Consider the following 26931-nt stretch of genomic DNA (forward strand, 5'->3'; position numbering starts at 1 on the left):
GTTTGAGCACCGTCGGCTTGAACTGGAGTAAGAATAGGGACATGAGGTCCTTGTTCTACAGATCTCCACATCTTCTTAGATATCTCTCCATCCTTTGGGACTAGTGATGATACTTATTTGCCATCAGTATTGGAGCTCTATTCGAACCTCCAACACTGTTGGAAACATTGAGTGATAATGCTTGTGACATATTTCCTTATTTTTGAGAAAGATTTTGTTGTATTTTTTTAAGAAAGAAACGAGCTTTAGTGGTATAGAAGGCTTTTCAAAGTCAGAGTTTTTGTTTAAAAAGAAAGCACTTTGGCTCTTATACCAATTGTTGAGAGAAATTTTTTTTAGAAACACAATTGAACAAACGTTAGAACAGGTTATATAATGCGGAATAAAGTTTAACTCAAAGGATCATAAATCTCAACAATAATAACAAGTTAGAGTTGTTAGATAGTTAGATGATTAGGTGTGGAAATGTAATTGCGAAAATGTAAGTAAATATAAATGACAACAAGTTATATATCAAGTAAACACTAAACGGATTCTTAACAAGGTTTGTAATCAAAACACTAGTTAGTAGATACGATTAGTTTAAAGTGATTGAAGTCACAAGGACTTGATCCGAAGGAGAGTTTAAGAGAGATCTTGAATATATGATTATAAGTTCAGAAAGATCTTGAGTTTAAGAGAGAATTCTGATAGAGTAAGTAATAGAAGAGATATGTGATAAGAGATGTGTTTTTCATTAGAAGCGGAACACTCTATTTATATAGTTCCGAGAACATACAGTAGAAATAAACAAAGACTATAATTCAAAAGAAGTGTCCATGCAAGGCACACTGGACAATAAATTGTAAAAGCATAAGTTAAAAACTAAGTCTTTGTTCCAGACAAGGAGGTTGCAGATGGCTTCTTGTTGCGGTATCAAACATCATTGCGGTAGTGAGGAGGACTTCGGATTGAGGTTTAAGAGGGTCATTTTCTTGATTCAACAATACCACTAATATAATAATAAAATAGGTTAATATGATTAACACAACACTAATCATTCCTCAAATAGTTTTTATTGAGATAGAACTATTTTGTAGTGTTAAAATATATAATTCTTTTCTACTGCTTTGCTCATTTTGAAGGCATAGATTAATCGCTACGTACCTTCTAGTCAGTTAGGTAGCGCCTAGGGACTAATCGGAGATTAATCTGGACCTAGTCAGGATTTTCACAACACTAATATATATATATATATATATATATATATATATATATATATATATATATATATATATATATATACATACACATCACTTACACAAAGTCATATACATACATCACATACATAAATCCATCTACACATATATATATATATATATATATATATATATATATATATATATATATATATATATATATATATATATATAACTTTGTAATAGAATAACTATATAAAAGATTTGAATTTCATGATAGGAGTAAAAACATATTTATTACTTTTTTAAATAAGAAAAACAATAAATAAAAATTATTAATGAAAAAAATTAAGAAATTTATATACACATTTTTAGAAATATTAAAATTTCATTTTTAGTTTATTCCCTCCTATTGGATTCCAAAAATTTCAGGTTCCCCCGTACCGTAAAAAATTATGTTGTGTTTCCCCGTCCAAAATCGCATTTAAACCTAATATTGATTTGTTCCATACCAATCACATATTCAATCTTCCTTGATTTTCTCTACTTTTATCTCATTCCCAAATGAATCATCTACAGCATACCGACACCATCTTTCTCGTATAAACTCATCGACAAATATTCAACAACCGGAAAACTCCAAAAGAAACCCACTGACCAGTCTCTCTCATCTGATTTCAACCATCACATTGTGGTTAGCCGGAACAGCACTGGCCATCATTCTTATTCCATCTTCATATTTTTCTTCTACTCTCCCTATGCTTCCATGTTCCACCTTCCTTCCTATTAATTACCTTCTATCATGAGTCATATCTTCTCAATGACGCCGCCACACGGCTCCAATTCAACCACCGAGATCTTCAAACCCTAGCATTGCTTTCATGTCCTTCACGGTCGAGTCCAGTCCAACATCCACCACCCTATAAGTTTGTTAATAACTAAAACATAGATTTGATTCTCGGTTTTTCCCTTTGTAAATGAGGGAAACAAACTGATGGTTTTGACTATTTTTCCTATGTTGACTTTGTTAGACTGTTTTGCCTTTGGTTGTCTTCTTTCTCTATCTTCTCCGATTGATATAACTCTCTAATAACATATTTATTACTTTTTTAAATAAGAAAAACAATAAATAAAAATTATTAATGAAAAAAATTAAGAAATTTATATACACATTTTTAGAAATATTAAAATTTCATTTTTAGTTTATTCCCTCCTATTGGATTCCAAAAATTTCAGGTTCCCCCGTACCATAAAAAATTATGTTGTGTTTCCCCGTCCAAAATCGCATTTAAACCTAATATTGATTTGTTCCATACCAATCACATATTCAATCTTCCTTGATTTTCTCTACTTTTATCTCATTCCCAAATGAATCATCTACAGCATACCGACACCATCTTTCTCGTATAAACTCATCGACAAATATTCAACAACCGGAAAACTCCAAAAGAAACCCACTGACCAGTCTCTCTCATCTGATTTCAACCATCACATTGTGGTTAGCCGGAACAGCACTGGCCATCATTCTTATTCCATCTTCATATTTTTCTTCTACTCTCCCTATGCTTCCATGTTCCACCTTCCTTCCTATTAATTACCTTCTATCATGAGTCATATCTTCTCAATGACGCCGCCACACGGCTCCAATTCAACCACCGAGATCTTCAAACCCTAGCATTGCTTTCATGTCCTTCACGGTCGAGTCCAGTCCAACATCCACCACCCTATAAGTTTGTTAATAACTAAAACATAGATTTGATTCTCGGTTTTTCCCTTTGTAAATGAGGGAAACAGACTGATGGTTTTGACTATTTTTCCTATGTTGACTTTGTTAGACTGTTTTGCCTTTGGTTGTCTTCTTTCTCTATCTTCTCCGATTGATATAACTCTCTAAAATATTTTAGATCTTGATATGGATGATGGTTTGGAAATAGATCATGCACATACAGTGATAAATATCAGAACTTGTGATATAATAGCTCATTATCGTACCGTGTTGAAGAGAATTTGAAAGAATTTGCAATTGTATCAGAAATTGGTACCAAGATGTGCTCTAATTACATTTGTATGCGATATACCTGTCACAAAGTTATAATCTATATTCCACCTTCATATCAGAGGTTGCAATAACTTTGAGTTTTCTGAGAGAATGATGTATAATTGAGTCTTTTTGGAAGAATAATTCATGGACTGTATATATTATTATGTTATAAGTATTAATGCAGAACTGGATGTTTACTAGTGTACAATTCATTTCCATGCATATTCTTGATCATTTCTATAATTTCACCTACATAGGAGGACATGTAAGATCTGTGCAACAGTCTTGAAAGAGAATGAGGAGAAAGTGTGAGAACAAGAATCAATGCGTAGACAAGGTTTGAAAACTCAAACCTTGAGTTAATCTTAAAGATCAATGTCTGCTTCTAATTAGTTGGTCCAGTCAAGTCTGGTAAACCAGTCGAGACTTGAAGATATATAATCAACAAAGTATTCAAGTAATAAATGAAGTAAGATTGAGTATAATCAATGCAAAGACAATTTAAGACAAGTAGAATGTAAATGAAAGAACTTTGACTTGAAAGAGATATTGATGTGATGAGAGTAGATTGATTGCTTACTATTATTGGTACATAATTCATGAAACATTCACTCCTTAAATAATAAAGGATGAATTTGGTACAAACCGATAACAAATTCTAGGGACCGGTTACAACTAAATGTTTGACAATATGACACTTAAAAGATTCACACGATTTTTTTTCTAAGAACTGTTGCATCAATAAAAAGACAAAAAGCATTTAATGCTTTGTACAGACTCTGGCTTTTGAATATCTTCATCTCAGATTCGATGTAGCTTCGGAATACTTCACATCTCAGACACAGGTTGACTTCAGATCTTGATTGGTTCAGATTACTAGAGGTTCACTTCTTATGTATTAATAATCTCCTGCTAAGTGAACTTAACAATGAGTCAACTTAGTTGGCATCTTCAGATATGAAAAGGTAAGCACTATAGAGCCAACTTCGGACTTCCAAACACCATTTCAGATTATTGATAAACTTATTATTCATATGCTCATGAGCTTCACTCTTGGCAACATTGATGATGAACTTTTGTAGAATGGTTGAAGGAACAAGATTCTTATTAAAGACTCGGAAAAATTCTTTCCTGTTGGTATTCTTTCTTAGATAGATGTATCCGAGCTCAGGTTCTTCAATCGGACCTTATGCCAAGATTTGAGCTTCAGGCAGTTCACAAGTAATTTTCAACAACATTTTTCTGTTCCAAACAGGTGTGCAAACTCGATGTCGGATATGCAAAATTTAGCTACATAATACTTCAAGAAGTTAAGTGGAACACTATAAGCTCGAATGATCAATTGATCGGTTTGACGCTTTTGGAAATGAGCGGCAACTGTGAGAATATCGTTACGGTTGACACATGGAAAATCTACGTCCGTGATAGTGATAGTGCCTTCTTTGTTCTGAGAGATGTGATATTTGTACATCATGCAATGTAGGCCGAATTTGATTTTAACCTTGTTTTCGAAACCAACAATCTTTGTTATCCGCTTCTGAGACCACACTTCTTTCTGAGCACGTGCGTTAACATAATTAAATGTTTTCAAACCCTCTCGCTCAATTCTGATGATAGTATGGGCATCTTCATTTGGATAAAGAGGAGTGAACTTAATGTAGTATTTTTCGAATGGAGATATTGGAAGATCGATCTGGTCGAAGTCTTGAGTGGGAAGATCGAAGTACATGAAGGGTACTATATCTTCATCATGAATGATCCCTTCTCGGAAGAGTGCAAAGATGCCCAACATCGGATTTGGATTATCTTTCAACGCTTGAATCTAGATGCTTTCTTCAAGTGCTTGATATATCTGAGCTTGAGTCCAGCCTTCAGACTTTTTGAAGGTCCTTTGAGGGCTGCTTGGTTCCGAGGCAACTTTCTTCCCTTTGTCTTGAGGCGGTTTGTTTAAGTCAGCAATGACTTGTTAAATTGTATCATAAATAATGAACTCTGGAGGAGGTGTGATATGGGGCTCTTTTGGAATATCATATGGTTTCCGAGTAGGAGAACCTTCATCAATTAGGCAGTTCTCGAAGATAGGATTGGAGGCAACATTGACTGTGTAGCCTGGAAGGCATAAACAGTGAGCTTCGTCTTTATTTTAGTCATTTCACGACTTCTTGGAAGTACATCTGCCAAGGATGATGGTCAAGTAACAACATACCTTATCCTTATTTCTTCTTCCGAAAGAACCTTCGCTTGATATCTCCTAGGAGCTTGAAGTCCTACAACAACGTTCTTGATTTGGTTGTCATCATCATCATCTTCTTCTTCTTCTTCGTCAACAGCAGGACGGTCAATGGATTCAACCTGTATCAAATCTTCATCATCGGATTCATCTTGGAAAGAGAATTCTGAGGCAGGTTTCCACTGGATGGTTCAACCCCTACGAATAGGTCCTTCTCTCCCTCTTGCTTCGGAAGGCCTAACATCCGAGGAAAGCCTAACAGTTGGTTGGACTTTAGATAATCTTTCGAATACCCTCTGAAAACTCATATTATTTGTTTAACAAGAGCGTCATATGCTTCAGCAGTGGGGGCTTGGTCTTTAAAATGATCAAACAAAGAGGCTAAGATTGAGAGCATTTCATCGAACTTGTTGTTCGGAACGTCGACAATGTTCCAACAAGCTCAGAGCACTTTGATCAGGACCTATTGCATAATCAAGTTTAGTTTGTCCTTCTTCCTTATCTCTTTCTCTAACCGTTGGATATGTTTCTCATGATGCACATGAGTTTTCTTGGTCAGCTCATTGGTGGCGCTGATCATGTCATCATGGATCTTTAGCATGCTAGTGGTGGTGGAGATGTGGTGATCCATGCTGTTATTATACTTTTGTTCTACTTCTTCCAAGGTGTGCTTGAATCTAAGAGAGATGAGCTGATCAAGTTGCTCTGCTCTTTTAGCTTCTGAGGGCCCAACTCGTTTAATCTCAGAAAGAGATTTAAGAATGACATCGAGTTTGGAGTCGAGGTTGGAAATTTCTGATCAAGTTTTGAATCGATTTGATCCACAGTTTTATCAAGGGAGTCGACCTTGGAGACAACAATTGCTACATTGTCTTGGAGTTTCAGGAGGGAAAATGGATCAGTGATGTTCTCATCCGATGACTTGGTGTCCGAGATGGAAATCTCAGACTTATCATCACTATTATCACCACCTTTATCGTCATGAGGTTTGGAAAGAAAGGGATTAGTTTCAGTTTGATTTCCTTGAGGGGGTTTGTTTATGTTTTAGTTCCTTGAGTTGCTTGGACTTTTTCATCAATATGAATTTCTTCATCGACATGTTCCGAGGAAGATGAAGAAAGTCCGAAGTCATAAACTAGCTTTGAAGAAGATGGTTTCCGTAGAGACTTAAAAGTTGAGAAGAGTGGAATAGCACCAACAGAAGCGTTATCATTGTCGAACATGAATTCCATTAAGTGTTCTTCATCCGAGGGCGGCTGGAAAGCATCATCATGTGGAGACTTTGGAGAATCAGTTGAGATGATTGTTGTATCATGAGCTTCTCTTGTAGCTTGAGTTTGGGCTGGTTTAAAAGATACAAGCTCTTGGTCTGTTTCTTCATCGGTTGGAGCAGTGAATGGAAAGTTGCTCTGAATTTCCAGAATACACATGGAGAGAATATTAGACTCCACATGAGCTCTAGTCAGCTCCGGATGATGAGCGTGTGCCCTGTCAACAAAGTCATTCCATTGATTGTCAACAGAACATGTTCGTCCTTTACCTGAACCAGGTATCAGAACATTTGGGGCTCTGGAAGTCGGAGAGACAACACCAGCTTCCGAATGCTTAGAGCCTGAGGCAAGGGCCCCAGATTGTGCGTCTGTAGAAGAAAAAGGAGTGTATGAAGAGACAAGTTGGTTTGTTCCATGGGGCTTCAAGGAACTTTTTTAAACACCTGCACCATATTGTTGGGAAGACGGGGGTGGATTATGTGGAGACTCCCCGTGGGTGTGTGTCAGTGGTTTTGAAACTCTTAAGGGTACTTCGCAAGAGTGGCCAGGTGGTGTTAACGGACATCCAAATTTAGACGGAATGTCAATGTGTGATTCCTTTTGAGAGGAACCACTAAATTTGGTTCTCTTTTTTACTGGAGATTTGGAAGGAGAAGTTTTTATTTTTGCCATCTTTTTCTTTTTACCACCAGTGTAGACTGGTTTGTTTACATCAGAGGGCTGTTGTTCATTCGAGATGGGGGCATATAGTGTTGGGAAAAACACAGTCGAGGTCTCCAAATGATTTTTGAGAAAAAGTGAATCTAATGGAAGAATTGCTAACATATGTTGTGGCGACCTACGAATAGGTCCGAAAGAGGTCTGGTTTGGAAGCCTATATGTTTTAATAGATTTGAAGGAAAGAAATACCGCCTTTGGTTCGGTGTTGATGGAAATTGGCTCTCTTATTTCCTTGAAGATTTGTTAGAGAGTCAGAACCTAGAATCTCAGACTCGATGTCTCGTTCGGCTTTCTTTTGACAGCAAACTCCTGAAAGTCTTGGCATAGAACTTCGATCAGGTCGACTGCGTTGCTCTTTCTGGAGTGGATGTTGTAGACGGCGTACAACGAATCCTTACTCATTGTGTCCGTTCTGCCATGTTTCCCTGATAAACCTCGAAGGATGAGGTGGATCAACATAGTCCAAAGTCCGGGGACCGCCGATTTCTGGAATTTCTTCGCCTTGAACTCACCACTATACCCAATTTCATTCAGAAATGTCTGAAACCCTTCAAACGTGGGTTCTTAAACTTGAAAACCCTTGGGGGTTTTTAGGAATGCCAATTGCTTTAAGGAATGTCTTCTTGGTTACAAGTACAATCCTATCCCCTATGATATATGTCTCCAGAACACCATCTTGGATTTTGATTCTTTCAAAGGCTGTGGGAAGGTTGCCTAATGGAATTTAAGGGGTTGGGGTTTTGGTAAGTGGAATGACAATTAGGTTATGGGATATGAACTTGATCATCACTCTAATGGATTCATCATAATCAATAAGATCGAGTGAAAATAGTTGGGTAGTTTCGCATAAAATCAGTTTAGTGGATGAAGAGGATGCTGAACCCTTCGATGATTTCTCCTTTGTGGCAGGCTTTGAGATTTCAGGAACATTTTGAGTGGAAGCCATTTTTGAAGGTTTGAATGCTCGAAGAATAGTTGTAGAGAGAATTTTGGAAAAGAAGATGAATAAAGCATAAAAGATGAACAATTGGCATTTGAAACCTTTTTATAGGTTGGATTTTTGGGCCGGGTTAAAAAAAAGTAATGTTGACACCCAATGGAAAAATGGGTCGCATTAAATGTGTTGCCAAAATTAGTATTCTTAAAAACTGGAAGATCAAAAGATGGGACGTCGATACGTGCGAAAAGGGAAAACCGTCGTTTCAGTATGAGTGGATGTGCACTTTATCGAGACGTGTACAAAAGCACGTTTATTGAGGAGTTAAGGATAATCGTTAAGAAAACTTACCGTTAATTCAAATGAGAAAAATGTTTCAGAAAACATTAATGAAAACCTTTGAACTTCTTTGTACAACAGAGGATCTCGGAATAAGTAAATTCTGAGATGAGATGTCATAAGATATTTTGAAGAGAATATGAACACATAAATAGTACATGATAAAGAGTTCAAGATGGCACAATCTTAGACTGAATATCAGAGTTAAAATGCATGAAGATCTTAGAGGACAATTTTAAACAGATTGAGATTCCAAGACATGAAAGATCAAAGCTCGGACAATGGTAAGAGATGATTACATATTACCGTTTCGGATTTGAATTCCCAGGTGAACTTCATAACACTTCATTTGAGATAAATTCCGAGGTGAGATCAATACATAAACACCAATGTAACTATATTGGTCATAATCTTCAGGAGATGAGGAAAGTTGTACAACTTAAAACTAGAAGAAGAGGTTAGATAAAAAGATACGTAAAATGATTCTATATTTTCTGAGAGGAAATGATTCCGAGATGAAAATATTTTGACTTCGGAATTATTTCACTTTCTGATGTTTCCATCAGAGAGTACAAGTCTCTCGTAAGAATTGTGGACCAGACATCATTATACCCATTTTGTTTAGAAACCCATTATATTTGGTTTTGTCTAATGCCTTAGTAAAGACATCAACAATCTCATCGTCAGATGGAACAGAAATAAGTTTTATGTTTCTTTTTAAAACATGATCTTTAATAAAATGGTACCGAATATCGATGTGCTTCGTCATGGAGTGTTGAATTGGATTGTGAGAAATCGCAATGGCACTTTGAGAATAACAAATAGATTGGAATTTCCTGAAATCGATAACCATAATCCAAAAGTTAAGATTTCATCCAGAGAACTTTTGAAGTGCAACTAGCAGCAGCAATGTATTCCGCTTTGGCTATTGAGAGTACAATGCAATTCTGCTTCTTAGATGACCAACTAACCAATCTTCCACCCAAAAATTGACAACCTCCTGAGGTGCTTTTTTTATCTAGTTGAAGACCTCCATAGTTTGAATCGGAGTATGCCTGAAGTAGGAAACTCTCGTTGGTCGAATACCAAATTCTGAGGCTCTTTGTTCCATTGAGATATCAAAATATTTGCTTGACAGCCAGAAGATGAGACATCTTTGGATTCACCTAAAATCTGGCACATATGCATGTTTAGAACATGATGTTAGGACGACTTGCTGTAAGATAGAGTAGCGGTCCAATCATTCCGCTGTACTTCTTTTGATCAACAGCAACACTTGATGGGTCCGAGAAGATCTTGTGTCCAAAACCCATATGAACTTTTGCAGAGGCACATGTGTCTGTTGAATACTTTTCAGAAGCTCGGAAATGTACTTCTCCTGGTGAATAAATATTCCTATGTTGGTTTTCTTGACTTGGAGTCCGATGAAGAAACTTAATCCATGATTCATACTCATTTGGAATCGACTAACCATTAACCTAGCAAAATCAGCAACTATCGTTGAATCCGTAGATCCAAAAATGATGTCATCAACATGGATTTGGACTAACATGAGATTGTTTCCATTTGATCATCGGAATAGGGTAGGATCGAGGATTCCTCTTTAAAAACCAAAATGCTTAAGAAAATCGGTGAGAATCTTGTTGAGAGAAAAACATAATAAGAGTTAGTAACGAGATAATAAGCATTGCGGAAATGTAAGGAAAGTAAATAGCAGCAAGTTTATATCAATAAGCATTAAACAAGTAGACACTTAGTTGAATCATAACATGGTTTGCATGCAAACACAAGTTAGCATATGATGAACAACATAAGTGAAGAGGGACTCGGTTTAAGTATCAGTAAGATAACTTGAGATATAGAGATGAAAGATCTTATATTGATAGGCTGTAAGTTTTGTAAGTAAACATGAAGTGGGATGCTTTATTTATAGAGTCCTAAAAGTTACATGAAAATATTAAACTAATACAAAGTAGCGTACGTCGGTGACCCTGAATGGTACACCGGATAATACTAAGATTACAAGGAAAGTCAGTAAAAAGGTAACTTGTGACATTCTTCATCTTGCATTCATCCGCGGGTCATTTTCACGTCTTCGAGTTCATATGATGAAAAAACAGTCTTCGGGTAAGTCTTCTTCGGTTAACAAGGCATTGAGGTCTTCGGGTCCATCTTAGCTGAAGAGGGTCACTTTCTTGTTTCAATAATTTCCCTCAAAGTGACCTCTCAGCTAAGTTCTTCATTGATTCATCTTGAGAAACTTGATGATGAGCCACCAGAATTTCCTGACTTCAAAAAGCCATTTGATCCTCCTTGAAATTTCGAACATTACCTCTTGAGTGGTTTGTATGGATCTTTCCACTGGGGTCAAGGTGATCTCCAGTTGCTTCTTAGTTAAACGATGAATGGATGTGACAGGAATGAAGAATTTTGGACTATGCTGAGACTTGTTGTACACGATCCCGAGCTCTGGAAAGCATGTTGCACCAAGTTTCATTTCTTGAAACCCTTCAGTGATAGTTGGAACATGATCAAACAGAGGAAAATCAAACTTTTGAGCAAGACTAGGATGAATATATGCGTCTATATTTCCAAAATCATACACAAGTGCCTTCAGAAATTCACATGCCCTTTCAAAAGCAATCTTCATTTTAGGATACTATTTTGCCTTCATTTGGAACACCCGAGCAATCAGGAAAATTTCTTCAGGATTCAAACAAACAAAGTCTGCTTGTGATCTGACGTAATCAAAACCTCTTCAGGATAGAGTGAACTGAAAGAATTTACTCTTCATGAATTTCTTGACCTTGTTGTTTTTCACAGCTTCTGGTTTGTCGTTTGACTAGATGTCTTTGAATTCCCATCGTGTTTAGCATGGAAAAGATTTAGTCTCTCAAACTCCATGGGGAGCCTTCTGTCTTTGCTCAAAATATTGAAATACTAAGAAGTATTTGGAGTTTAGAGCGACTGGAATATCCCGGTAACCATCGGATGGAGGTTTTGCATATGTAAGAATTGGAATATAATCGGAGTCCAGGAGTCTTCGGGTAGGGTTTAACCATGAATTGATTAGGGTTTCATTGAAGTTGGTATCAAACCCTTGTGCTCTCCAGATCTCGTTTGCGAAATTTCCAGCCCTCCAGTCTTGTTTCTTTTGAGTTGTTGTTGGGGAGTCATCGGTGTGATCTTATGTCATCTCTTCCTCTAGATTCTGCAGGTGAGGACTACCGGGAGATGCACTGCGTTAACTACAATAGGAAGGGGCACACTGCCCGTGTCTGTTATGTCCCGACAAAACCAATCACCCAAGTCCCTGGTATTGGAGTAGGCCAGGCCTGCTACGGGTGCGGTGAAACTGGGCACTTCAAGAGGAACTGTCCGATAGCAGGGAATGCTAGTGGAGTGCGGAGAGTTTTGGATATAGGTCATGAACAAGCTGTGGCAGATCCCACGGTGGTCACGGGTAAGTTTCTCCTCAATAACTATTATGCATGCATACTATTTGATAGTGGAGCGGAGAGGAGTTTCGTGAGCCACAAATTTAAACACTCTCTCAATCAACAGCCACAAGCACTAAAAGAAACATTTACCGTAGAAATGGCTAACGGAAAGATCGAAAGCACTAGCGATATATATAGGATGCACCCTAACTCTAGATAGTTATTCCTTCCAAATCGACCTTATGCCGGTCTCAATAAAAAGTTTCGACGTTATCCTCGGCATGGATTTGTTGAGTCCCCATCGTGCAGACATCCTATATCATGAGAAAGCCATTCACCTTAGCCTACCGAGTGGTAAAATCGTAGTCGTCTATGCTGACAAACCAGGCACGAACCTTCGAATCATCTCGTGCATTCAAACCCATAAGTACTTACGAAAGGAATACCATGCGTTCTTAGCTCACATGGTTGACAAGACTCAGAAAGTGAAAGACATAAAGAGCATTCCTGAAGTCCGTGATTTTCCCGACATCTTTCCTGAAGATCTCCCTGGAGTACGACCAGATCGCCAAGTCGAGTTCAGAATCGACTTAATTCCTGGAGCTACCCCAGTAGCCAAATCACCTAACCGTCTAGAACCAGCAGAGATGCAGGAACTATCCAGTCAACTAAACAAACTACTCAGCAAAGGATTCATCAGACCGAGCTTCTCACCATGGGGAGCACCGGTCTTGTTCGTGAACAAGAAGGATGGATCGTTCCGTATTTGCATCGACTAACGCGAACTAAAAACAATAACCATTAAGAATCGATACCCTCTACCGCGGATGGACGACTTGTTCGACCAACTTCAAGGAGCGAGCTACTTTTCAAAGATTGATTTAAAATCCGGGTATCACCAGTTACGGGTTCTAGAGGATGATGTTCCCAAAACAGCCTTCCGAACTCGTTATGGTCACTACGAGTTTGTAGTGATGCCTTTGAGATTAACCAATGCACCTGCGGTGTTTATGGATTTAATGAAAAGGGTGTGCCGTACTTACTTAGATAAGGTCGTGATAGTATTCATTGATGACATACTTATATATGCACGTAGTAAGGAGGAACATATTCAACACTTACGACAGAACTTGGAAACATTACGAGCAGAAAAACTTTATGCGAAGTTCTCAAAGTGTGAATTTTGGATTTGGAGAGTCGAATTCCTGGGGCACGTAGTCAGTGAAGAGGGAATTCACCTGGACCCTTCCAAAATTAAGGCGATTGAGAACTGGTCAGCACCTAGAACGCCTACAGAGATCTGTTAATTCTTAGGACTTGATGGCTACTATCGCAGATACATACATAACTTCTCAAGGATCGCTAAACCACTTACCACCCTAACTCAAAAGGGTGTGACATACAACTTGGAAGAGAAACAAGAATATGCATTCTAAACATTAAAGCGAGCCCTATGCAGCGCACCGATATTGTCCCTTCCAGAAGGAATAGAATACTTTGCAGTATATTGCGATGCTTCCAACCATGGACATGGCTGTGTTCTTATGCAACGGGGAAAGGTCATCGCCTATGCCTCAAGACAGATTAAGACACACATAGTCAACTACAATACTCATGATCTTGAGCTAGGATCAGTAGTATTTGCTCTGAAGATCTGAAGACACTACCTATATGGTACGAAGAGCACTATCTTTACAGACCACAAAAACCTTCAACATATATTCGACCAGAAGGAGCTCAACATGAGACATCGACGGTGGGTCAAACTACTAAATGACTACGAATGCAAAATTCGTTATCATCCCGCTAAAGCCAATGTAGTAGCTAACGCCCTTAGTCGGAAGGAGTACTCAGGTTGTAGAGTCAAAGCATTGACTATGTCAATCCATTCACATATGTCCACACAAATCAAAGAGGCTTAGCAATAAGCCTTGAAATCAGAGAATGTGGCAGGTGAAGCCTTAAGAGGGATGGATAAGAACTTAGAGGTCAAGGGTGACGGAGTCCGTTATCTCGTGAATCGGATCTTGATACCGAAGTTTGGTGGGTTTAGAGATGTTGTCATGAACGAAGCCCACAATAATCGATACTCCGTTCATCCAGGTTCAGATAAGATGTATCTGGACCTCAAGAAGTTATATTGGTGGCCGAACATGAAAGCAGAGATTGCTACCTTTGTGGGCAAGTGTCTTACTTGCGCCAAGGTTAAGGTAAAATACCAAAAGCCCTCAGGTTTACTACAACAACCGGAGATACCTGAGTGGAATTGGGAGCGGATTACAATGGACTTCATAACTAAGTTACCCAAGATAATAGGTGGTCTCGATACCATTTGGGTGATTGTTGATAGGTTAACGAAGTCCGCACACTTCCTACCAATTAAAGAAACTGACAATATGGAGAAACTGACCAGAACATACATTAGAGAGATTGTATGACTGCATGGTGTACCCATATCTATTATCTCTGATAGAGATAGTAGATTTACCTCAAGATTCTGGCAGTCACTACAAAAATCCCTGGGAACTAGGTTGGACATGAGTACAGCCTACCACCCACAAACTGATGGGCAGAGTGTGAGAACGATTCAAACATTAGAAGACATGCTGAGAGCTTGTCTGATCGACTTTTGTTAAGCGTGGGATATCCATTTGCCATTGGTCAAGTTTTCATACAACAACAGCTATCATACCAGTATCAAAGTTGCTCCATTGGAAGCCCTTCATGGCCGGAAGTGCAGATCACCTCTATGTTGGGCTGAAGTGGGTGATACGCAACTAGCTAAAGGGCAAGTCCCTGACAGCACTCTCACTGGTCCGGAGATCATCAGGGAAACAATGGAGAAAATTGTTCAAATTCGTGAACGATTGAAAACCTCTAGACACAGACAGAAGAGCTACGCAGACAAAAGACAAAAACCCTTGGAATCCAGGTTGGTGACCGCATTCTATTGAAGGTCTCACCCTGGAAGGGCATGATATGCTTCGGAAAGCGTGACAAACTGAGTCCAAGGTACATTGGGCCTTTCGAGATTATTGCTAGAATCGGCCCAGTAGCTTACAAACTCAAACTACCCCAAGAAATTAGCAATGTACACCCTACCTTCCACGTGTCTAATCTAAAGAAGTGTGTATCTGACGAGATTCTTGTGATCCCACTCGATGAAATCGAGATAAATGAGAGCCTGAACTTCGTGGAAGAACCGGTAGAAATCATGGATAGGGAAGTCATGCAAACCAAACAAAGTCGTATACCAATAGTGAAGTTACGCTGGAATGCTAAACGAGGACCTGAATTCACTTGGGAGCGGGAAGATCAAATGAAACAAAAGTACCCACACCTTTTTCCCTAGTCAATTAGTATTACTTTAGACTTAATTTCGGGACGAAATTCCCTTTAACGGGGGAATGATGTGACAACCCGTTATTTTCAAGTCTTTAAAAGTCAACCAAAGTCAATAAAAGTCAAAACTTGTCAAATAAAAGTCAAACTCGTTGATTTATTTAATTATTAGAAGCTTATCCAAAGTTATGATATAGATAAACCCTTTTAATTTATAAGTGTTGCAATATAATGATCAAAATGTGAAGAACGAAAACCCTCGCATAAGTGTAAGCCTTCAGACCGAAAACCCTCGCAAAGGCCACTTGTCTCGGACCGCAAACCCTTTTCGGACGTAAACTCCTCGGACCGCAATCATACGAGGCAACAAACCATTCTCGGCCGGAAACCTAGTTACTCGATGCGAGTTCCTAACCGAGAACCCTCAAATTCTGTCCTTTGACACACATTTCGATGTGATATTACACATTCCAATGAACATATCACATCAACTATTAATCTAATATATGAACAAAACCGAGAACATACCCTTATTATCTCACCTTCCAACCGAAAACACCTCTTTTCTCTCAAGAACGCAAGCCGAGAACCTTACTTTTCTCTCAAGTATCATGCGAAAATCACCTACATCTTCATAGGATCTTGCTAAATTCTTCAAGTGTTCTTCATACCTTTTGGAAATTTTCATCCAATCTCCATAGCTACAACCAAAAACACCTTGATCTTCTTGGTTTCACCAAGAACACCAAGAACACCACTTGAAACATCAAGTGACCAAAAACACATAGGTGGCCGAAAACATCTATCACCCTTACGGTTGACTTCTAATACTCCTATTTGTAAGTGATTCTTACATCTTAGGCTATTCCATAACATGTTTACCACTATATTTACTAATTATATATATATATATATATATATATATATATATATATATATATATATATATATATATATATATATATATATATATATATATATTACGTGGAATGCTATTAGGATTCGGTTTTGTTACGAGTTCTAAATTATGGAATTAACTCTACTACACCGTATCTTCACACGGACGCTCACATAAGGTGAGTTTATACCCCTGTGTTTTACCATTTTTAAATGCTTTTAAGGGGGAACACAAGCGAAACACAAGATAGTTTTGTTAGTACTTACATACGATCACAAATCATTTTTAAGATATTAAATACTTTTATAAGCTTATCAAACCATTTTAAAACCCGTTTTTCAATCTCTTAAATTGTTGTTTTTATCAAACTGTATTCATATATATATATATATATATATATATATATATATATATATATATATATATATATATATATATATATATATATAATTAGGATTTAACAGATTTAGGATATATATATAATTAGGATTTAACAGATTTAGGACTATTGCTCTCGCCTTAACTCCTGCTCCTTGATTGGTTGTGGGCTTAGGGTAGGATCACCTATCCGACTGTCAGTTAAACCTTAATTATACATGCCAAATATATATATCATTATTAAACTTATTTCAATAATATTGTTAATCATTTTCAGTACCAGCATAACACTTGTAAACTATAATAGGTATAGTTTTGAGATCCATTCACACTATTTTCGAGTTCAATAATACATCACATGAATCAATACATAAGTATAAATTACTTTTCATTACAAGTACATTATTCATTTACAAGAACAAGAAAACATATACGCACTATACGTAAACGAGTTAATAGTAGAATGTGAACCTCTAATTCATGGTACCTCCTAAGGTACATGTTAAGTCCTATTTTATAACCAGAGTCTCCTGGAGGGAGAGCGTGAATTTGTGTATAGATCTATACGGGACTGACAATCCCGCACCTCGACTGTTAGCTACAGTTGGACCAGCAGGTCTAGGGGTGACAAATGTCAAAGCATACTGACGCCTGAAGAACGTCGTGCAGGCCACTAGTCAGTTTAGTATGGTTATAATCTCATTCACATTAAGCATTAACTAAACATTTTGGTTTACAAAACAAACATTACTTCAGTGGTTTTATTTTAAGTAATAGGACTACCTATCATTATTTTCCAACACTAATACACTACAGAATTCATACTATTGCAGTACATTATTTCTTATCAAAGAAAACATACATTTATGGAAAACATACACTTACACTATTTCAGAGTACAAAAACATACAAACATTTTGGTCTTAGGGCTTAAGACTACTTTTCATTTAAAAAGAGAAAATATGGGATTTTCTGGAGAAACACAATAACACTATCATGAAACCAAGTCAGATTTCTAATACTAAATGCTTATGAACTTACCAACTTAAATGTTGATAGTCTCTTTTCAAAATAACTTGTATTCTCAGGAAACCAGTAGACGGGTACATATACTCGGGTTTTTAGGAAGACGGAGCTTGTTCAAGACTCTTCTTTTATTTTGCTATACACTTTTGGTGTCTTTCAATCAATACACAGAACACACATGTTTTAACTATATTAAATTCAATGAATGTTGTGGCTTGTTTTACTATTATGCAATTGTTATGATACTGTACATGACGTCCTCCGCACCCGAACGTTTCCGCCGTTCCGGTTTGGGGGTGTGACACATTATTAACTAAGTTTTCAATGGCCTCAGTCATTAATTAGTTTTTCAATTAAACGATGCAAATGTACAATTTCTTTTCAAGCTAGATCTCGTTGATTGAAAGCTACTTCTAACTAAGTCTCACTATGTAACCTAGCATCTTTTTCTAACAAAAAATCCTTTTCTAACATAGTGACCTTAAGCTTTTTGTCTTCTAGTCTTCCTCTCACATAAGACAACTGTTGGGTCGCTATGTTGTTTTCATCTAAGGCCTTGTTGTAATTTGAAAGGACGACAACACATGTTTCATTAAGTCTTTCTAAGTGAGGTTCAAAATCATGCATGTTATAACCATTAGACTGAATCATAAATTTTACATGTTCGACGATGCTGAGGGTCCCTTCCCTTGCCATGTAGTAGTAGTTCCTCTGCAAGTTGGTAGATATATCTTCGTCACTTGCTGTTACAATGCATATCTTGCCTCTTTTCCTCTTGTTGTCAGGTTCCTCGTCTTCATCACCCCGAAGACCAAACATGATGATCCCTTCAAAATTGAGGTATACATGCCCTTGTCTTTTCTCTCTCCTTATCCTCCATTTCCTGAACCATTCTGAGATAAAATGCTTTGTCTTTCACCACATTTTCTTTACAGTCCCGTGCAAGCTGGTTTTCTTTGTGACAGACAAGAACTCCATCCTTGTTGTCTTTGGTAGTAGTACCAGAGTCTTGTGATTTGTTAGTCTGCAGGTTTTCCTTTATCTGAGGAGTATTCTAAGGCTGAGGATTGTGGTGAGGGTTTCTAGGATACCATTGGTGGTTGTTCCGTGGGTTGAAGTTTCAGTTGAATGGTGGTTTAGTGAACTGTTTGTTTTTGCAAAAGTGGGTGGTGGGAGTCGGTTGAACTCTTGACTGACGAGGGCTATGGCATTTTGAAACTCTTCCTCATCATCAAGTCCTGCATCTGCTTCATAAGACTGTAGAGATTTGTCATATGACGGTTGTATGATGACTCTCTAGGATAGGGATACGGAGGAGCTTTGATGGCATATTGAGAAGTTTGAGCCATTAAAGCAAGTGATCCACCCAAGTCTGCACATTCTTTTAACATTGTGGACTCTTGAGCCTGAACTTCACCATAGATTTTGAATCTTCCAATCTCCCTAAACTATCATCTTTGCATTTGTCCAATGTCTTCCTAGCCCATTCAGGAACTGAAGGTTAGTTTCATGGTTGCTTTTGACGGTACCAACGTTTAACAGTTTTGTGATTATGAGGTTAAACCATTTGAATGAATTGTCAAGACTCTCACCAGGCAGAGCTTTAAAGTTGGTGAATTTATTGAGAGCAGTAGTGAGCTTCTTGTCTTGAGTTTGTTCAGACCATTGATAGAGATTTTTTAGAACATCCGAAATCTCTTTGGCAGATTCACAGTTGATGATTATGTCGAAGTTGATGATGAACTTTCGTAGAAGGTGTCTGCATCCTTCTCCATCTTTTCAAGATCATCGTTTGTGGGTCTGTTCATAGCCGCTTAACCACCTCCAAGTCTTGATTGAGTACCATCAGCTACAATGGTAGTGAGAATATAGACATGAGTTCCTTCTACAGATCTCCAAACATCTCTTCCGAGTCTCTTCAGATATATTTCATTCTTTGGGACCAACGATGATATTCACTTGCAACAAGTATTGGAGATCTGTTAGAACCTCCAATACTATTTGAAACGTTTAAAGAATAAGCTTGTTCCATCTTTCCTTGTTTTTTATGATGAGATTTAGTGGTATAGAAGGCCTTTTAAATAAGAGTTTGTTGAAAAGAGTTTCGTTTTTCTGAAAGGAGTTAAAAGGCAACCACTTTGGCTCTGATACCAATTGTTGAGAGAAAAACTTGATAAGAGTTTGTAACGAGATAATAAGTTGCAGAATAATAAGTTAATCTCAATGGATCTTGTTATCTCAACAATAAAAGTTAGATGAGTTAGATTGCAGAAATGTAAGGAAAGTAAATAGCAGCAAGTTTATATCAATAAGCATTAAACAAGTAGACACTTAGTTGAATCGTAACATGGTTTGCATGCAAAAACAAGTTAGAAAATGATGAAAAACATAAGTGAAGAGGGACTCAGTTTAAGTATCAGTAAGATAACTTGAGATATAGAGATGAAAGATCTTATATTGTTAAGCTCTAAATTTGGTAAGTAAACATGAAGTGAGAAGCTCTATCTATAGAGTCCCAAAAGCTACACGAAAATATTAAACTAATACAAAGTAGCTGACTTTGGTGACCCTGAATGGTACACTGGATAATACAACGATTACAAGCAAAGTCATTAAAAAGGTAACTTGCGACCGTCTTCAGATTACGTTCATCTGCGGGTCATTTTCACGTCTCCAAGTTCATATGATAAAAAATCAGTCTTCGGGTAAGTCTTCTTCGGTTCACAAGGCATTGAGGTCTTCGGTTCCACATTATCTGAAGAGGGTTACTTTCCTGTTTCAACAAGTCTCGTACCATGCGTGCGGAGCTTGCTTAAGGCCATAAACAACTTTTCAGAGTTTGTAGCAATAGTTTCAATTAGAAAGATCGATAAAACTGGGGGGGGGGGGCTGTTCGAGATACACTTCGGTATCCAGTTTACCATTGAGAAAATCACTTTTAACGTCCATTTGGAAAACCTTAAAGCCTTTGTGAGCTACATAAGCAAGAAAGATTTTGATGCCTTCAAGACGAGCAACAGAAGGGAAAGTTTCGTCGTAATCAAGTCCTTCGATCTGAGTGAATCCTTTGGCCACCAATCTTGCTTTGTTTCTGATAATAACTCCGGTGTCATCTAGCTTGGTTCTGAAGACCCATATTATACCAACAATAGGGTGATCCGGAGGAAGAGGGACGGGAGTCCACACTTCATTTCTATCAAATTCTGCTAACTCTTCTTGCATGGTTGTAAGCCAGTCAGCATGTTGTAATGCTTCCTAGATGGATTTTGGTTCAACCATTAAGATAAATTCGGAGAAGTGATATTCATTTTAGATATTAGTAGCATTACGAGTTTAAATACCAGCGTTGAGATTTCTGATGACCTGATTTGGAGGATGATCCTTTGTCCAGATGTTTAATATCGAAAGCTCTTGTGTAACGGATGATCCGACATCAACAATGGGGTTGTGTTGCTCCCCCTGAACGTTTTGAATTTGTGGATGATGCTCCCCCTAACATCTGAACTAGATAGGTTTACATCGTCTTCCAGCAGAAAGTTAAAGAAGTGAGCATCATCTTTGTTGTTGTTCAGAGTAGGATCAAAGTTAGTGAATTTGTCTGCTGCATTTTGAAATCCATCCACAAGGGAAGGACGACCATTCTCCCCCCACAACCTGAGAAGGTTGAAATGGTTCGATATCAAATGGAGGAAAAGTAGGTGTCGGACCAGAAACATTTTGAGAGATTTGAGTTGCAGTTGATGAGGACGGTCTTGATCAAGATTCAGAGTCAAGAGCAGTTTTTAAAGGTCTGAACGTGCTTTCGAAGTCAACTTCATTGATGATTTGGGAATTCCGAGACCTTGTAGATGGAGCATCGAACTCCATGATGTAGGTTGTAACATGAGTTGGGCCAGAATTCCGAATATAGTTGTCATCAAAAGTGACATCAAAGCTTTCTTTAAGTACACGAGTTCGACGATTAAGAACTCTATAGGCTTTGGATTTTGTTGAGTATCCCAAGAATATTGCCTCATCACTTTGGGTTGAAACTTGGTGAGTTGATCACATTTGTTTTTGAGAAAGCGTCTGCAACCGAAAACATGTAGGAACGAGATAGTCGGTTTCCGACCACTCATGGCTTCATATGGTGTCATGTTGAGATGTCAATTAATGATGCTTCGATTTTGAGTGAAGCGGGCAGTGAACACAACTTAAACCCAGAGATAAAGTGGTAAATTTGGAAAGTTGAGCATTGATCGAGCGGTTTCAACGAGAGTTCGATTTCTTCTTTCAACTACACTGTTTTGTTGGAGAGGAATTTCTCAATGGTGACATTGGTGAATTTTGATCCATTGTCACTTTGGATTCTTCTATCAGGAAATTTGACAAGAACTTCAATTCCTTTGATGAATTTAGTAAGTTCTGAGGCTCTTTTAGATTTTAACCTAAGGAAGAAATCCCAGGTGAACCTTGTGTAGTCATCAACAATCACAAGAATGTACTTTTTGTGATGCATACTTTCTGCGGTGGAGGGGCCACAAAGATCAATATGTAGAAGTTCTAAAGGTTCTGAAATTGACTTTTAAATAATAACGAGATGACCTTTCTTGGATTGCTTCCAACATTCACATGCAGCACATAAATTATCATTTTCGAACTTGAGGAGCGGCAGACCTCTGACCATTTCACCGGAAACAAGATCATTCATATATCGGAAGTTTAGATGAGCAAGCCTTTAACGCCAGAACCAACTAGAATCAGGAACGACCTTGAAGAGAAGATGGAGTTGAGGCTTGCCAATGATCATGTTGATGTCTAATAGATACATGTTTTTGTTGTGATTTGATTTGATTAGACACTGTTTACGATCTTCTGTCATGACGTAGCTATGCCTTTTTCAGAACTCAACTCTTCGGTTGGAGTCATTGAGTTGAGCCACACTAATCAGGTTGTGTTTTAGGCCAGCTACATATGCCACATTAGAGATAGAGAAGCTTCCGTTGGTGAGGATGCTATAACCTCGGATCTGAGAATTGGAGTTGTTGTCATACGTGACGTAGCTAACGTTTGGAGCGAGTATGAGATCATGCACAAAGTCTTTTTTCCCGGTCATGTGCATGGAACAAGCACTATCAATATACCACATTGTATCTTGTTCCAAAGCATAGAGTGCCTGCAAAATTAGTGAGTTTTGGAGTTTTTAGGCTCCGGTTTTTGTTTAGGGACATTGGCACGGGCTTTGGACTTGGACTGTGACTTTGGAACAACTGGTGTCTCAGAGGGAATGTTCTGAGAACCTTTGGGAAAGAACCAAAATGCAAATGTCTTTTCATTAATCCAGAAATCATATTCAACCAAAGGTTGTTTGGACACTGCTTTTCTCAGACCAACATTTTTCTGAGATGTAGAAATCATTGTGTTGATAGAAGTTACAGAAGCATTTTCAACCTTTTTTTTGCTTTCCACTTAATTTTGTTTTGAATCTTTTGAGGATTTTTTAACGACAGTGTTTTACCAACTCATTCTTTACTTACAGCTTTTGATGGTACATTTGATTTTGGAAATTGTTGTGGTTTGAAAATGGTACCATCAGATTTAGCAGTAAATACAAAAGAAACTGTCTGAGGAGAGTTAGTTTTTATAGGATGAGTCTCAACAGTAACCTTTTTTGGATTAGGACTGACAGAGTTGTTTTAAACGACCGAACTAGGAAGATTGGATGGCCTTTTAAGAATTTTAACAAGTGCAAAGGTATTCTTGTTAGTGGTTGGGCTAACTGTCCAAGATACTTTCTTTTCGGATCTCTCAATGATTCTACAATCTTGCCATGACCTAATTTCTTTCTTAAGGTCATTTTTGGTTTCCGATCTTATGGTCGAAAACATCTTTCTTATTTAACTAAGGTTTCTTCCGAGAGTCAGATGATGACTTGGAAGTTTGTCCAGATTATAAATTTTCAAACTTAGGCTTTATTGGCACTACAATTGTTTTTGAAATCACTTTAGAATTAGAGACACACGAGTCAGATGAATCATCAATGTCACTATCTAATGATGCCCAAACAAAATTTGATCTATTAGAGTCAAGTCTAGTTGTCTCGGGAATTATTTACTCAACAACACAATTGTTAGGAGGACCAAAGTTTAGATTTTGAACTCCAGTACGGATGATGCCAGGGAATGAATCTGAGGTCCGATTTAGGTCCAGGTGTATCAGAGGCAGAAGAGGCATGGAATCAGGACATTTGACAACTATAGGTTGAAACTCAGAAATCAGAGATTGGAACTGGTCTGAGGTCTCAGGAAGGGATGGCAATTTTGAGATAAGGTATCTGAATGTTTGCGGTTCAGAATGTATACCATAAATGTTAGATTTTGCAACTCCTTCAAGTGACGAGCAACAGGTTTCGGAAACTCACTTCCGAGGCCTAGTGCTTTGGACCATGGATGACGAAAATTATGAGTCATTCGTTCATTTGCTTTAAGAATACTTATAGAATGATGTAAAGCATCAATTTTTGCATTGAGACGTTTGTTATCAGAAACTAACGCATTTTCTTCAGAAAAGGTGATTTCACATTTGTCTTTTAAAATGATACATTCGTCTTGAGACATCACAAGCTCTCTTTTTAGTGATTCCATCTTAAGCTTTCTATCTTCGAATCATAATCTAAGGCGGGTAAGTTCACTTTCCAGCTTCTCACTTACTTCTATGGAAGACTCATAGGCTTTATGGATGATGATCATATCTGAGTGGATTTAGGTTAGATATGGCTCATAAAGAGATAAATCAAAATTATTTTCAGTAATCATAGATTTTACCTGCTGAACGATGCTTCTGCCTGGGGGATCATTGTTTTCCATGTAGCAAAAGTTTGGCTCGGAATCTTCATCGTCTCCTTCTGAACCTGATGACCAGTAACCTTCATCACATTCGATCGACTATCTTGCCATAAGACACATATTTCTTCCAGTACTCACATCATCATCGTCCCCAGAAGACCTGCACCCTTCAACATCTCTTAAGACAGTAGTAACAAAAGCTTTCTCACTTGCTGCCATCTTTTGAGCTCTACGGGCATAGTATACAAAATGCTTAACCTTTGATTTCTGAGTGGTTTCAACCAAACAATCTTTGGCAAAATGATTACCATGACCACACTTTTGACAAACTAACTTGGGTATGTCTGACTTCGGAATTTCATGGGATTCTGAGGGATGAATTGAAGATGGGATGTTGGGTTTGTAAGTAGGTGGATTCTATGAAGGTTTTGGAAATGTTTGTTTTGGTGAGGGGATTGGAATCGCTTTCGATATGGTTTGTGACTGGGATTCCATGGACGCTTGTATTTCATGGACAATAGTGCAAAATCCTGTTGGAAGCGATGTTCGGACTCAGCTGCATCGGGATCAAAATTTTCTGGATGGTTCGGAACAGGTGGAGTTGGTGGAGTAGGGAAGGTTTGTTGAACGGGCGTAACAGGTGGGGTAGTTCCAAAGGGATCTGACATAGATGGGGTCGGAATGAGTTCGTTAACATGACTAAGGCAAGAGGACCTCCTGAAAGTTCTCTTAATGTTTGTGCAACATTGGATTTGTGGCCTTGTAGTTCGTCAAAGAGTTGATAAATCTTCAGCTTTTTCAGAGATTCATTACTCTTAATACATGATTTGACATTCCCCCAACCTTTTCTGATACTATTGATAAGCTTCAGGTTGTACTCGAGAGGAGTTCTGCTCATTCCGTGTGCATCCATGTTGTTTACAACAATCCGATATTTGAGGCCGAGGCTACGGATTCACCTGGAGAAGTGGTGAAGGTATCAAAATTGTTAACAACCGAAGTCAAACATTTATCTTTCATATTTTCAGACCCTTCAAACAGATCTTGAAGAGTCTCCCAAATCTACTTTGCAGATTTCCATAACTTAATATGGTTAAAGAGAGATGGAGGAACACCGAACACCATCTAGGAAAATGCTACCTGGTCTGCATGAAAATTCTCGATGTATGTAGCAGTGAGAGGTCTTGGGCGTTGATCTTCTTGGCCCATGAGAGTTGCAGCGACATCTCTCACCGTTTGTCTGACCAGAACATGTGGACCTTCTTTTATAGATCTCCATATTTCTTCACCTTTTTCTTTACCAAGTAAAAATCTTTCCATCAATAAAAGATTCACATGATTTCATCCTGAGAACTGTTACATCAATAAAAGACAAAAAGCATTTAATGCTTAGTACAAACTCTGACTTCTAAATATCTTCATCGTGGATTCAATCTAGCTTCGGAACACTTCACATCTCGGACACTAGTTGACTTCGGATCTTGATTGGTTCGGATTGATAGAGGTTTATTTCTTATGTATTAACAGAAAGTGACTGTACAAGAAAATTTTCACCCAAAAACTTCTCCTGATGAAAAGAATAGACGTCCAAGTTAGTCCCCCAATGGTCAACCTTCAATTTCTATGGAGAAATTGGTCATAAAGATTGAACAATCTATAAAAATCTTTCTTACAGTAAACTTCTTTTCTTATTAAATTATTATGTATAAATCATGCAATTTTGAGACTTTAGTATTGGTTTTCTCATTATAAACATAATAATAGTTTTCTCATGTCAAGATTTAGTAATCAAAGTACTCGACGCAGTGTATCATGATAGAGAATATCCATCGTTTTTTGTTCTTGAAAATATTGCATGAGTCTCATATTTTGGTAAGTGTTAATAATTTCTTTTTCTTATTTTGTTTTGAGTGCACCAAGGACCACATGAATATTGAACGTGTATTTTAGGCATACAATGATGTTCTTTTTTATGGAAATGCAGCTTTTATATATGTTCTTCGCATATATGAGACTTTTGGTTGGCGGAGAAGATCAGAGTGTATGAAAGTCCTCTTTGCTGAAAGCCGGAATGAGATACATCATCTTGTTATTATAGAGGTAATATTTCATATAAATATATATATATATATATATATATATATATATATATATATATATATATATATATATATCTATGATAACACTTCTAATAATTAATGTGAAATTGTTATTTGAAACTTAATAAGATACCAATATTGGTTTTTGTGACAACCCGTAAATTTCCGTCTTGTAAAGTCAATTCAATCAACCAAAAGTCATGCTTAT

The 26931-nt window shown here is 37.6% G+C and overlaps 1 protein-coding gene across 1 annotated transcript; it reads right to left on the bottom strand.

Moving 5' to 3' along the window:
- Positions 1 to 22679: 22679 nt before the first annotated feature.
- LOC145111900 (uncharacterized) lies at positions 22680 to 24423 on the bottom strand. The gene is made up of 2 exons (XM_079048138.1): positions 24142 to 24423; positions 22680 to 22955 (listed from the first exon to the last, which is right to left on the bottom strand). Exons 1-2 carry the CDS (start codon positions 24421 to 24423, stop codon positions 22680 to 22682), a joined length of 558 nt encoding a protein of 185 aa, XP_078904264.1.
- Positions 24424 to 26931: the final 2508 nt, after the last annotated feature.

This window comes from Lactuca virosa, chromosome 5 (genome assembly GCF_052849685.1).
Source record: "Lactuca virosa cultivar CGN04683 chromosome 5, Lactuca_virosa_CGN04683_v6, whole genome shotgun sequence".
In the NCBI taxonomy this organism is placed as follows: domain Eukaryota; kingdom Viridiplantae; phylum Streptophyta; class Magnoliopsida; order Asterales; family Asteraceae; genus Lactuca; species Lactuca virosa.

What these genes read in the sequence shown, in the direction of transcription:
- LOC145111900 (XM_079048138.1), bottom strand. Translation starts at nt 24,423, where the DNA reads ATGGAATCACTAAAAAGAGAGCTTGTGATGTCTCAAGACGAATGTATC. An exon ending in TGCAAAATCTAACATTTATG is followed by an intron (nt 22,956 to 24,141) that starts GTATACATTCTG and finishes CTAATTTTGCAG; the next exon opens with GCACTCTATGCTTTGGAACA.